The 11,641-nt window shown below is 45.9% G+C and overlaps 7 protein-coding genes across 11 annotated transcripts; 3 read left to right on the forward strand and 4 right to left on the reverse strand.

Annotated features, from left to right (window-relative positions):
- The first annotated feature begins 100 nt into the window (after window positions 1–100).
- On the forward strand, window positions 101–2,930 carry LOC117895278 (vacuolar protein sorting-associated protein VTA1 homolog). Of its 2 annotated transcripts, XM_034802813.1 has the most exons (5): window positions 101–294; window positions 358–419; window positions 506–656; window positions 718–1,369; window positions 2,920–2,930. In XM_034802813.1, exons 1-4 carry the CDS (start codon window positions 185–187, stop codon window positions 1,346–1,348), a joined length of 954 nt encoding a protein of 317 aa, XP_034658704.1. In that variant the 5' UTR covers window positions 101–184; the 3' UTR covers window positions 1,349–1,369; window positions 2,920–2,930. The 2 variants fall into 2 exon arrangements, with proteins under 2 accessions (XP_034658704.1, XP_034658703.1); XM_034802812.1 differs by lacking the exon at window positions 2,920–2,930 and having other exon boundaries at window positions 718–1,501.
- LOC117895282 (transmembrane protein 35A) lies at window positions 1,502–4,112 on the reverse strand. The gene is made up of 3 exons (XM_034802817.1): window positions 3,533–4,112; window positions 2,327–2,465; window positions 1,502–2,267 (listed from the first exon to the last, which is right to left on the reverse strand). Exons 1-3 carry the CDS (start codon window positions 3,650–3,652, stop codon window positions 2,047–2,049), a joined length of 480 nt encoding a protein of 159 aa, XP_034658708.1. The 5' UTR covers window positions 3,653–4,112; the 3' UTR covers window positions 1,502–2,046.
- A 319-nt stretch (window positions 4,113–4,431) lies between these two features.
- On the reverse strand, window positions 4,432–7,346 carry LOC117895279 (protein brother). Its single transcript, XM_034802814.1, has 2 exons — window positions 7,217–7,346; window positions 4,432–5,211 (listed from the first exon to the last, which is right to left on the reverse strand). The coding sequence occupies exon 2, from the start codon at window positions 5,192–5,194 to the stop codon at window positions 4,550–4,552; it is 645 nt and encodes a 214-aa protein (XP_034658705.1). The 5' UTR covers window positions 5,195–5,211; window positions 7,217–7,346; the 3' UTR covers window positions 4,432–4,549.
- LOC117895277 (proline-rich protein PRCC) lies at window positions 5,528–7,070 on the forward strand. The gene has a single exon (XM_034802811.1). It carries the CDS (start codon window positions 5,583–5,585, stop codon window positions 7,014–7,016), a length of 1,434 nt encoding a protein of 477 aa, XP_034658702.1. The 5' UTR covers window positions 5,528–5,582; the 3' UTR covers window positions 7,017–7,070.
- Window positions 7,005–7,783, reverse strand: LOC117895283 (transmembrane protein 60). Its single transcript, XM_034802819.1, has 2 exons — window positions 7,581–7,783; window positions 7,005–7,521 (listed from the first exon to the last, which is right to left on the reverse strand). Exon 2 carries the CDS (start codon window positions 7,472–7,474, stop codon window positions 7,079–7,081), a length of 396 nt encoding a protein of 131 aa, XP_034658710.1. The 5' UTR covers window positions 7,475–7,521; window positions 7,581–7,783; the 3' UTR covers window positions 7,005–7,078.
- A 335-nt stretch (window positions 7,784–8,118) lies between these two features.
- On the reverse strand, window positions 8,119–9,730 carry LOC117894294 (spermine oxidase-like). Its single transcript, XM_034801254.1, has one exon. It carries the CDS (start codon window positions 9,551–9,553, stop codon window positions 8,129–8,131), a length of 1,425 nt encoding a protein of 474 aa, XP_034657145.1. The 5' UTR covers window positions 9,554–9,730; the 3' UTR covers window positions 8,119–8,128.
- A 310-nt stretch (window positions 9,731–10,040) lies between these two features.
- LOC117894295 (uncharacterized Golgi apparatus membrane protein-like protein CG5021) lies at window positions 10,041–11,315 on the forward strand. Of its 4 annotated transcripts, none has more exons than XM_034801257.1 (4): window positions 10,041–10,198; window positions 10,348–10,430; window positions 10,489–10,723; window positions 10,772–11,315. In XM_034801257.1, the coding sequence occupies exons 1-4, from the start codon at window positions 10,184–10,186 to the stop codon at window positions 11,099–11,101; spliced, it is 663 nt and encodes a 220-aa protein (XP_034657148.1). In that variant the 5' UTR covers window positions 10,041–10,183; the 3' UTR covers window positions 11,102–11,315. The 4 variants fall into 4 exon arrangements, with proteins under 4 accessions (XP_034657148.1, XP_034657150.1, XP_034657147.1 ...); XM_034801259.1 differs by having other exon boundaries at window positions 10,787–11,315; XM_034801256.1 differs by having other exon boundaries at window positions 10,049–10,207.
- The last annotated feature ends 326 nt before the right edge of the window (window positions 11,316–11,641 follow it).

The following is an 11,641-nucleotide window of genomic DNA, read 5'->3' on the forward strand; positions in this document are numbered from 1 at the left end:
TTAATTATTTCAATACCTTTTAAACTATCGCTGAGTGGACCTGTATATCGATAAATCATGTTCTATGCACTATCGATACTTTTTCAGAGCCGTCTAATTGGTTTTTTTTGCAAATACAAACTAAAAAAACTAACTAACTACAGACGTAGTTAGCTACTTTGTTTAATCGACTGTTTAACTTGCGATGGAGTTCCCACCGTGTCCTCCTTCGCTGAAGTCCATCCAGCACTTCCTGAAGCTGGCCCAGGAGCACGACAGTCGCGATATTGTGATCGCCTACTGGGCAAGACTTTAGTAAGTGCCTTTATGTTTTTTTTTCCAACTCAAGGAATATTAATTGTTTACTCTACTATCCAGTGCTCTGCAAGTAGGCCTAAAGGCCTCCACCCAAACCGGGGAGGAGACAAAGCTTCTGTTGGGTAAGCGAAAACAAATACGCAAATTGCAATTATGACTCATCAGTGTTTGATTGTTTGTTTGTTTTGGGTTTCCCTACCGCACGCAGCTATTATGGATTGGTTGGAGCTCATGAAGAAGCAGAATGCCGACAACGAGGCCTTGATCCACGAAGTGCCTGCCCAGGCACACATCGAAAACTATGCTCTGAAATTGTTTCTCTACGCCGACAAGCAGGACCGCGAGGAGAACTTTGGCAAGTGAGTCTCAAGTCCTGCATATCCAGTCTTTGTTTTAGACAATAATGCTCTTTGTTTATAGAAACGTAGTCAAGGCTTTTTACTCCAGCGGCGTGCTCTATGACATACTGCAAACCTTTGGCGAGCTGAGCGAGGAGGCGATGCAAAACCGCAAGTACGCCAAATGGAAGGCCGCGTACATACACAACTGCCTGAAGAATGGCGAGACTCCCATACCCGGTCCCCTGCCCGATGACGACGACGATGCTGAGTTTGGTGAGGACAATCTATCCCCTGGAGGTAGTGGCGGTAATGGCGGTGCCAGCATCACGCCACCCGATAATGAAGCCGCAGCCTTCCAGCCCGAACCGGTGCAGCCACCCACTCCGTCCTCACCGACAACAAACATAACGCCTCCCACTGCCGAGGAGGTGCTTAATAATCCGAACAAATTGCCCAGTCCCCCGGTTGATGAGGAGAAGCCTGGCGGCTTTGAGCCATACGTGCCCACGGCACAACCAAATCCGGCCATCGCAGCCACCATTTACCAGCCCATTGTGCCGGCTGTTGGCGTGCACATCACTCCAGATCAGATGATCACAGCGCAGAAGTATTGCAAGTACGCGGGCAGTGCCCTCAACTACGATGACGTGAATACGGCCATTGAGAATCTGCAGAAGGCATTGAAGCTGCTTAGCACTGGCGCCGAGTAAGAGGCCCACACATAAATATATGTAATGCACTGATGTTATAGCTTAGAGCACGCCCTCTTGACCAGTATAATAACCGTAACTATAACTAATCTCCACTGGAATTGCGAGTAGCTAATTACAAAATACATTTAAAACGACTGAGGTTGGTAAAAATTTAAATTTTAATTATGAGTTGTTCAAATTGATTAAAATTGTTTCTAAAAGGATGTGGCGCCGCCAATGACTGCGTCGTAATTTCAATTATATTTCGACTAAATTGAGACGAAGTTTGGAGTTTGTGTGTGGATTTTGTTTTGATTTGATTTATGCTTGAATGTGCAACTAGTCGCCTCGCCTCGTGTTGTCTCGTCTGGTCTTTGTCATTGTCTTTATAGTGTAGCTCTACTATTACTCATATAATGTATGTAGTTATTAGTTAATATCGTTTTCAATTCTATATTATATTTATATAATATTTCTGCATATGATAATTATTTGGCACCAAAGTGTAACATGAACACGAATTTCGATTTCCCTAGAATGATTTGAATGAATTTTCTAACTCGAAGATTGTGCGCCCAATCGGTTTAGAATCCAACTTAATGTGCTAAAACAAAGCTGTTTACAGGTGTGTGAGTGTTTATGATGTGGTTATGAATATGGGATTGGTTCAATGAATCAGTGAATGATACTATGTTGGCTATAATCGCTGGCAGCCTCTAATCTTGCTTGACGCCGTTCGCTGGTGCTGGTGTGGCCGCCGTCATTTCACCCTGCAAGCGGGCTGTCTGATACCAGACCACCAGACGACCGCCCAGCATGAAGGTGAACACCAGCGCCGGTCCAGAGCGCTCGAACGGATCACTGACCATCCAGTGCTGATAGATTCCCAGCAGCATCAGCACCAGCAGCGTCACATTGGCCACGTTCTTGACTTTATCTGCGGGAAGAATACAAATATTAATGAGGTGTTCTCTAGTGTTCTTTAGATCCACTTACGATAGGGAATCAGCGCCATGGCCAACCCGCAAACGATCTCCAGAATGCCAATTGTGCGTCGATACCATTTCGAGGGGATTTTCACTCCAAAAAGGGCAGTAAGTGGAAACACTTTCGCATACTTGACGTACTCTGTGCGCTGTAATTGGTAGGGCAGGGAAATCGAATATGAGCAAGGGTACATATGTACATACATAATTAATTATTCCTAGAACTGCACTCCTTATCCCACCCAGTGGCATATATATATTTCAAGCAGCCCAGCGGAAGGCAGTGCAGCATGTTTATTTTTAAATGAAAACAAACTTTTCTTTTTGTCACATTTTTATAGGAACATGTGTGCTGTTGCATGATTGTGTTTTAGTTGGCATGGGTATCGGCTGTGGTTGCTCCCTCCCCCCGAAAGCCAAGTGTTTGTGGTAATACGAAGGTAATTACACGTTTGCGAATGGCCACAGAGAGATTCTTGAGGCGAAAATATTTCTAAATTAGCATAGGGTATGACAAACAAAAATGATAAAACGAAAGTAAAATGGTGCGAGACCAATGCAATGCTAATGCAAAAATATTTCTATAAAAACAAATATGTACAGAAGCATATATAAATCCTATCCGTATACTTAAAATTGATTTGCGGTAGTTCTGGGAATTGTTTGCATTGCAGCGAATTTAGTAAATGAAAATTAAAGCTTTGGGGCGTATTTTTTTTTGAGAATGTAAACAAAATAAATTAACAGCAACTTCTCTACCATAAATCTCTCAAAAGAGCTTTGTTATTATTGAAAATATTCACACATATTTGGCATTTCCTCAAACCTCTAAATTCCAAAATTTCAAAATAATATTTGACCTCCATGAGTGAAATCTGCCAAATATGTCTCTCATTAGGCGTTGCGCTTAGATCTTCACTCAACCACAAAGCCATTTGGATAATAAAAACATATATTTTCAGATTTCTTGAAATATCTTTTGATGAACATTGTTTTTATGAATATAATTTTGAATGCCAACGTTTGGCATTGATTTGGGTCGAGTTCAATGCCCATTAGACAGTCATACTCGCATTTATGCATAGAATCCTATTCTGAGTTTATTCTCAGTGCATTTTAGTTTATATAAGAGCTGCTTAAGAGTCCTTTCCAGTGAATGTTGAATGAAAAATCGATGAACCCCTGTCGACAGTCGGAATCGATTTTTTCCACTTACCAAATCCTTGTAGAGATCCTTGCTGATGGCTGGCGTCAGCTTCAAAGTTCCGACAAATATGAAAAACAATCCGAGCAGTACGGAGAGGCTCTTCAGCACAATCGTATTGGATGTGGGCATCTTGTGGGGTCTGGTTTTGGTCTTTATCGGTAAACACTTCTTGATGGATGGTGACTTTTCCTATCTTTAATATATTTATACGGGTATGTATCCCGAATATATATTATTCACTATTTGGGTGGCAGCAAGTGTGGGGTGCGCACCTCTCAGAGTGGTGGTGCTGTTGTGGGGCGGGGGGCGTAGTTCACTGGGATCCCATATACTCGTACAAACAGAGCACCCTACAAATAATACACCGGTCGCTAAATTTAGCCCACGTCGCAGCTTATTCGTGCCGAACGGAAAAGTACAACGGCAGCAACAACAATTTCAGGCAGAAATTGAATGGTTTTGCAAACCGCTTTCTGGTGGCATGTATAATTTTATGAATTCTTTTTCTGCGGCATTCCCTAGCGAATTTCCCGGCTGCGTGTTCCTCGTCCCAAAAAACGGCACGGCGCGCTCGCGTTCGAAAAGAGACTGAGGCGCGCGTACCAGTTGCAAAGTTTATTTCGGCAGCATCCGAAGCAAAATGTCAGAAAATCAATATAGTACATAGATATGCTCACATGCTCGGCGCTCGCAAAGTAGTAGGGCTCTTTGCTCTCAGCAGCAGCAGGGAGAGCGGCAGCTGGACTGACTGTATGTTTGGGTGGTTTGGGTGGTGGCAGTGCCACTGGTGGTGGTTGTTGGAAAACTGTCGTAATTAAGGCCGTAGACCCCGGCCGGCTAACCCGAGACACAGCAACATAAACAGCAACCCTTAAGGAGGGAGCCACAACAGCAAAACAATTATTAAATGACATGAGAATTATGTGTATTCAGATGGTACTCAGTTTTCTACCTAATCTACTGGCAATGAAGGTGATTTTAAAAATCGGCTATCCAACGATTTCGCTCTACATAGTATCCCAATCTCTACCAGCCCATCGGTCCACCCGGCATGGCTCCGGGTCCGCCACGACGAATGTGGTCCTCGGGGGGTGTGTTCGGTACGGGATAAATGCGCTTCGCCGCGGACATGCGTTGGTTATAGCTCTCGATCTGTTCCCGCAGCTGGGCATCTTCCTGCTGGGCGCGTCCCTCGTCAAACTCCAATGTGGCGACGCCGTCCAGTCGATCCAGATCCACCCAGCCGCGGAAGCGCACACAAACTCCGTTCATAATGAAATGGGAGCGAAGATGCACCTTGCCACGCTCCCGCTCAAAGTCGCACTCCTGGTCCTGGGCATAGGGATTGTGACTCGCATTGAAGTAGAGCTGCACATTGGTGCCCGATGTCACAAAGGAGAGCTCCGCATAGCCCTTCCGGCAGTCGTTGACAAATCGCAAGCGCCGCTCGTCAATGGCACGCTCCCTGTATCCAGTATAACGAACCTCAGTCTCCCGACCAAGACGCCGGAACAGCTCGTCGCTGTCGTACTTTGCTTTCTGATCCGGCACAACACGTGGCATCTTGAAGATGAAGCGGGGCTTCGGCTGTTCGTACATTGCCATTGCTTCATAAGGCGGCAGCATGCCTGACATGGCAGCTGCTTCGCCTAGATTTTGATGGTGATGCATTCTCTGGTTACTGCACTCTGCAAGTAGAGAATATTGACTGAACTCTGTTGAAATATTTCTTATTATATATACCCCACAAGGATCAATTTGCTAGGTACTAGGTGGAATTCGGCTTTACCTAGACGTCTACCTGACCCAATTGAGCAGCTGAGGCAAGCACACACCAGGTATACAACCAGGTATACGTTTTAAGTCGTAGCTAATTGCGGCACTAGTAAATAAATTTGATTTGAAATAAAACAAATGTCTCAACGGCTGACTGCAACAGTGTTGGGTAGCAGCCGGCAGAAATAAAATGAAGTGGCAACATTTTTCATCAGGCGACAACTCTAAACATATAAATTAGCTGCATTTGTGTATTTTCAATTGTTATTAAACTTAAATAAGCATGTCGTTGGTTGCCTATGCCGCCAGCAGCGATGAAGAGTCCGAGAATGAAGAGGATAACGCTGGACCACAAGTGGAACTGTTGAAACCGCAGTCAAAACCGAATACAGCAGGAACAAGCGCCCTGCCCGTGGAAGAAAAGTCATTCAATGGCCACATTAGTGACGAGGACGACGACTATGTGCCACAAGAAGCGTCCTTGCAGCAGCAAGCACCGCCCAGTGGTCGACTGTCACTGGCACTACCCAAGCCTAAAGTGGCTTTTGAAGAGATTCAAGAGAAAGTTGATGTGGACGAGCAGGTGACAATCCCGTTTGCCAAGCTGCCCATGCCACGCGCAGCAGCGTTGGGGAAAACCTTTATAGAGGAGAAGGACGACGAATTTCTACACAAAAAGGCCGTGCCAATGGACAGCGATGCATTGGAGAAGCCTCCCCCTCCACCAGTCAAAGAGCGCGTTAAGATTAGCATCCCATCGCTGAGGGACTTTTCGGATGTGGACAAGGAAAAGGCAGAGAAATCGAAGAACAAAGACGCCAAGCAAAACATGCCCAAAGGATGTGGACTCTTAAGTCTACTGCCCCAAGCAAAGTCTGAGCGTAATTTTGCTAAATCCTCAACAACAGAGACTGCCATGCCGTCCACAAGCACCGCAACTGCTCCAAAGTCAACCAACACAATGCCACAGTCTCGTGCCGCTGCGCCAGCCTTTGTGCCGGATACAGTGAAGCATCGACGCGCTGCGCACAACACAGAAGGAGTAGATGGCGTAAAATCATCTACTAAGAAGCCTGTCCAAGGGACTGGTGCCGCCGAAAAGCAGCCAAAGAAGCCTTTGGCAGCTCTGGTGAATGCAAGCGACAGTGAGGAAGATGATGACGACGAAGAAGGGGACTTTTTCTCGCTAAACACAGAACAGAAACTTCCCGAGGTGAGCAGCAACGAGATCAGCGCGTTGGTAGCCAAACGCGCTGCCAAAATGGTGGAGGCAAGCGGCAAATATCTGGACGAGATGGCCGCTCGTGATGCGGCCGAGGCAGCTGAAGCAGAGGCGACCCGACTCCAAGACGAACAGATGCACAACGCACAAAAGCGCTACCATGAACAACAGCTTGATCCGGCTGCCATGGATGCGTTGGTGGGCAAAAATGCCAAGCGCCGTCGAAAGGAGACCAAGGACATACAAGTGATTGATATATCTGGGTCGCAGGTGCTGCCCGATCGCGAGGAATGGATGCGCACCTGCTTGGCCTCTTCCACAACTTTTCAGCCTACGGGCGTGCTAACGGACGAGGAGCCTGTGGCCGGCACCAGACGCAAGCACCAAATCACCTACCTGGCGCACAAGGCCAAGGCCAACGAGGCCGAGCTCCAGGCCATGTGGTCGGCCAACCGGCAAACTCGAAGGGCCACACAAAGCAAATATGGTTTCTGAATTTCCATTTTATTTACGAGCTAACTATAAATATACGTTTTAATGGTACACTAATCCGGGGTTTAATTCAACCAGCCCTCCCGTTTACCGAGCCTGCTGCCCACATAGAAAATTGCGGTGCTCAGGAGCAGTATCAAAGGGGCGATGGTCACGTAGATGGGTATCTGCTGTGGATATTCCAATGTCAGGCATATCATTACCTGTGAGGTGATGGTCAGCAGCACACCGCCAATGTTCCACTTGTACAGGAGCAGCAGGTCTGTTAGGCGGTTCAGATTCCTCCACTTGCGTATGAATTTTATGATCACGTAGATTATGAGAATGCAGTCGAAGAACCACAGCGGCGTGAAGGTAACAAACCAATTCCAGGTGGTGCGCGGAGTAAGGCGCAGGCAGAGGAGGATGAGGAAGACGAGTACTATGAACCACGTAAAGAGTGCCCGGTGTGCCAGTGTCATTTCCTCTATTTACCACATCTCATGGGTCGAAATTATCATAAATAGAGCTGTTGAATATATATTGATATATCAATTTACACAAATATATTGAGTTAATGTTGCTTACATGGTTTGCGACCAGAAAGGGTGGTGTACAGCGGAATTTTCCTCGATTTTGAAACTCCGTTTAACTTGGACACTCGGCACTGAATTGCCTTCAATGCACGAATCAATTTTCTACCGGACTGACCAGTTTTTAAGTACTCATTTTCATTTAATTACTTAAATTATCTGTTTAAACAAAGAGGTAAACATTTTCACCAGTGTGACCGCGGAATTATCGATAAAATATACCGTCAGACCCTCAAAAGCCATCTCATTTGAAAAATATACCGTAATTTACCATAGTCTTAGATCATATTCCTCGATGTTGATGTTCTATTTGATATTACTTGCTTGCAAAGACTTTTAACACTGAAACAATAATTTAATCCGATTGAAGAATCAATTCGGCTTAATTTAAGTACTCCTTTTGATTGAATTGTATACCTTATGACCTTATATTTTACAAATTCGTATTTGAATCTTTCTTTTGATGGTCAGGGAATTTCTCTCCTGTGACTAAATCGGCGCCAGAAATCAAAACTAATCGAAACGTTTAAAAAACAATCAACTTTATTTAGTAGAAATATCTTGGTAAAAATCATTTAATCTGTTTGCTTCCCGCCAACCAGCTTCAACGGCCCCATGTACTGTGGAGTAGTGAGTCTTGCTCGAGGCCTCGCCCGCAAATAGCAAGACTGGGTAACCATTGTCACTCATCACTGGAGTCTCCAGATCCCAAGGACCAGTGCTCAGCTCATCGGCTTTTGTCGTACGAAAACTGTAACTGCCACGGAAGTTGGGATTGGAATACCATTGGGTGCGCACAAAGCGTTGAGGCTGAGGCACATCGAAGTTGAGAAATTTTCGGAAAAGCCAGTTCAGACCCTCCAGTACTTTTTCGTCTGTGAGCGTCTCCATGTGGCGGGCGTGCCCACCCGCAATCCAAGCCTGCAGCAGGCGAGGCTGATAGGAGACCCGATGGCAGCCGCTAATGCTCTCCAGCCAAAAGAACTCCGAGCTGCGTAGCACCTGCAGATCCTGCTCCATCCACAGACAGTAGAATCCCGCACAGTCACAAGGGAGAGGCTGTGCTGCAAACTCCAAATAGAACTTGTCTACTGTGCCCAGTTTCAGGCTTTTAATCGCATTTACCTTGGCTGCCGGCAGTGCAGGCACAAACAACGTCTCATGCTGCTCCTGAAGTACTCCCAGGGAGACGGTGCAAATGACATGATCTGCGTTGAGAGTCTCTCCGTCCGAGCAACGAACTTCCAAATTGCAAGGACAATTACTGTTGATCTCGGTAACTCTCTTCTGGTAGTGCACACGTCCCTTGAGCACTCCAAGGTCATCGGGCTGATCGCTGGCGCTCATCAAAAGTCGAAGAAATCTCTCAAAGCCCAAATCCCGCCAATTGAGTAGCTGATCGCCATCAGATTCAGCGAATTCCAAATGTCCACGTCCCGAAACTTCAAGCAAGTTGTCGGAGCCCTCCAAAGAGCTTTCGGATCTCTTGCAGCTTTCCAGCATCTCTTCGGCCAGGGTGCGGTCCACGGATGGCAGCTGGATGTCAATCTGCTGCCAATACTTCTGCGTCACATATTCTCCCACTGACCCCGCGTATGGGCTGGGCCCGTCTGGAACCGAACTCGCTGCTATTCCCCTTAAGGTGATAGCCAGCTCCTGAGGTACTTCCTCCTTGTTGGATCGCACGCACCGCACTGTACCGAACAAGTCTCCCGTCCGCTCGAGGAGATGGAGATCCTTGACCAGCTCGTACACGGCATTCCCCTTTTCTCCGTGGCACCACTGCGCTCCCAGGTCAACTACATTGTCCGCAAATGGAATGGTGTGTATGCGTCCACCCAGGCGGTTCTCAGCCTCCAGGATCTGCACGTTCTTAAAACCCTTCTCCAGGAGACGAGTGGCAGCAGCTATCCCAGAGGCTCCTGCCCCAAGAACTACAATTCGGACGATTTCTCGGCTCTTGCTCATGGCTTGAAAAGGATTAAACAAGCTGCCCCGATGATCGACGAGATACTGATTTAAATTTCGAGTTGTGGCTGACTTTTGTGGGCCTACTTTGTCGGTGATTTGCTGTCAGCATAGACCACAGAGGCCGCACTTCGATTGCTCCCATTGCGGTTGCACTCATTCCGGTTTTGCAGCGCATAACAAGGCGTGTCATTGATTTATTTTACCCAATTAATTTGTCTCTGTAAAGGAAAATCAGCATAGAGTGGCGATGGTGTGGGAGTTTGCGCGGGAAATACGCACTTCCCGCCAAAAATTGTACACTGAGAGTCACCCTAACCTATAATCCATGTTCAGTAAGTTCTTAGATTAATTAATTAAGTTGAAATTATTGAATCATGTTAAATGCACTAAAAACAACAACAAAATTCGTATCAATACAAATTTATCAAAATGTAAACAACGATGCGGCGCTGCCAGCCTTGTTCAAGCACAGCGTTGCCACGTAAGTCTCGGCAATTATCGAGATAGTGCGATATACAGCTACGCAGGCACAAAAGCAACAACAACGTAGAAACAGGCAAAGAAAATGCATTAAAAGTCGTATAACTTATTAACTCACAACGCCTTTAGTCAATCCTTAACATAATCATGGCATCCGCTACGGTAAGAAATGTATGTATGCCGCACTAACCCCCTAACACGCAGCTTTTGGTCTGCCAACGACAACGTCAGACAACCTGAGATTCTGCCTATAACTCCTACCAGCCAAAGCCCCTTAAAGTGCAGAATTAATTTATCAACGTGTTACGCAGGTGCCGCTTCTCGATGATGACACGATACCCTTTGGCGAGGAGGATGAAATGCGCGATCCCAGTCGGGCGGGAGAAAAATACACGTAAGCATACAAGCTGCCGCCACAATACACACATTTCCTAAACTCTCTGGTCCCCTAGGCACCCATACGTCACCTTCTTTCACCTGTTCTTCCGTGGTGCAGCCATCGTGATCTACATGTTCTGTGGATGGTTCAGTGATTCCTTCATAACCAGCTTCGTGTTTGTGGTGCTCTTCCTCTCGGCAGACTTCTGGACGGTAAAGAATATCTCCGGAAGACTTCTCGTTGGGCTGCGCTGGTGGAATTACGTTGATGACGATGGCGTATCCCACTGGGTGTTCGAGTCGAAAAATGTGAGTCACGCAGCAGCGAAATTGGGACCACTTGCTAATGAAACGTAGTCTGAATCTTACCAGAGCCGTATCAACAAGCACGAGCAGCGTATTTTCTGGCTAGGACTGATACTCTGCCCAGTGTTCTGGGGACTGTTCTTCCTGATGGCCCTGTTTGGACTGAAGTTTAAATGGCTGTTGCTGGTCATGATTGCCATTGCCCTGAATGCTGCAAATCTGTATGGGTACATCAAGTGCAACTACGGTGCTGGAAAGGATCTGAACAGCGCCGCCACAGACTTTGTCAAGACACAGCTCTTCAAGAATGCCATGGACATAATGACCAAGCCCAGTACCGCCCAGCCACCGACAAATGTGCGTCCAACGGGCATAGTTTAAGCATGGAATGCACCGTTGAAGTCAACTTGCCAACTTTGCTGCAGCGCATTCCAAAGAGTAATTTGATGCTAAAGCCCTGCAAGATGAACTATCCTGGCGTGGCATCTCTGTGTGTGTGTACATTTGTATAACTTAATTTAGCCATACAGCACTTTACTATTACAACTTTTATTACTTTTAATTTGAGTAAACTAAATGCATGTGTGTGACTGGATATTTGATCGTATTAAATTCTCTAAATAATCTTACAACAGTCACTGCGGATAATTTATTTACATTAAAAGAAATCAAGTGCACCTGCATAAAGGAGTACGTTGATTTGGCTTCAACATTGTTGTATGAAGAATTGATGAATCAATCGGATAAAATAATATCTCCAAGTCTGGGAGCATTAGCATGTTAGAAATTTTAGGGCGAATATCAAAATCAAAGAAAATGATTTCTGATCAGCTTGTGTGAATTTATTGCAAAATAACAATCACACTCAAATCAAAGTGAATAATAAAATGCTTAAATTTATAAAGCCAAGTAACCACAATG

Source organism: Drosophila subobscura, chromosome J, assembly GCF_008121235.1.
Source record: "Drosophila subobscura isolate 14011-0131.10 chromosome J, UCBerk_Dsub_1.0, whole genome shotgun sequence".
NCBI classification, from domain to species: domain Eukaryota; kingdom Metazoa; phylum Arthropoda; class Insecta; order Diptera; family Drosophilidae; genus Drosophila; species Drosophila subobscura.

Excerpts from the sequence above, each read along its gene's own strand:
- LOC117895278 (XM_034802813.1), top strand. The coding sequence starts at position 185 with ATGGAGTTCCCACCGTGTCCTCCTTCGCTGAAGTCCATCCAGCACTTC. Across the intron at positions 420-505 it reads GGAGACAAAGCTTCTGTTGG|CTATTATGGATTGGTTGGAG; the intron begins GTAAGCGAAAAC and ends TACCGCACGCAG. Across the intron at positions 657-717 it reads CGCGAGGAGAACTTTGGCAA|AAACGTAGTCAAGGCTTTTT; the intron begins GTGAGTCTCAAG and ends CTTTGTTTATAG.
- LOC117895282 (XM_034802817.1), bottom strand. The coding sequence starts at position 3,652 with ATGCCCACATCCAATACGATTGTGCTGAAGAGCCTCTCCGTACTGCTC. Across the intron at positions 2,466-3,532 it reads AGGATCTCTACAAGGATTTG|CGCACAGAGTACGTCAAGTA; the intron begins GTAAGTGGAAAA and ends TACCAATTACAG. Across the intron at positions 2,268-2,326 it reads CATGGCGCTGATTCCCTATC|ATAAAGTCAAGAACGTGGCC; the intron begins GTAAGTGGATCT and ends TTCTTCCCGCAG.
- LOC117895279 (XM_034802814.1), bottom strand. The coding sequence starts at position 5,194 with ATGCATCACCATCAAAATCTAGGCGAAGCAGCTGCCATGTCAGGCATG.
- LOC117895277 (XM_034802811.1), top strand. The coding sequence starts at position 5,583 with ATGTCGTTGGTTGCCTATGCCGCCAGCAGCGATGAAGAGTCCGAGAAT.
- LOC117895283 (XM_034802819.1), bottom strand. The coding sequence starts at position 7,474 with ATGACACTGGCACACCGGGCACTCTTTACGTGGTTCATAGTACTCGTC.
- LOC117894294 (XM_034801254.1), bottom strand. The coding sequence starts at position 9,553 with ATGAGCAAGAGCCGAGAAATCGTCCGAATTGTAGTTCTTGGGGCAGGA.
- LOC117894295 (XM_034801256.1), top strand. The coding sequence starts at position 10,184 with ATGGCATCCGCTACGGTAAGAAAT. Across the intron at positions 10,208-10,347 it reads CATCCGCTACGGTAAGAAAT|GTGCCGCTTCTCGATGATGA; the intron begins GTATGTATGCCG and ends CGTGTTACGCAG. Across the intron at positions 10,431-10,488 it reads CGGGCGGGAGAAAAATACAC|GCACCCATACGTCACCTTCT; the intron begins GTAAGCATACAA and ends CTGGTCCCCTAG.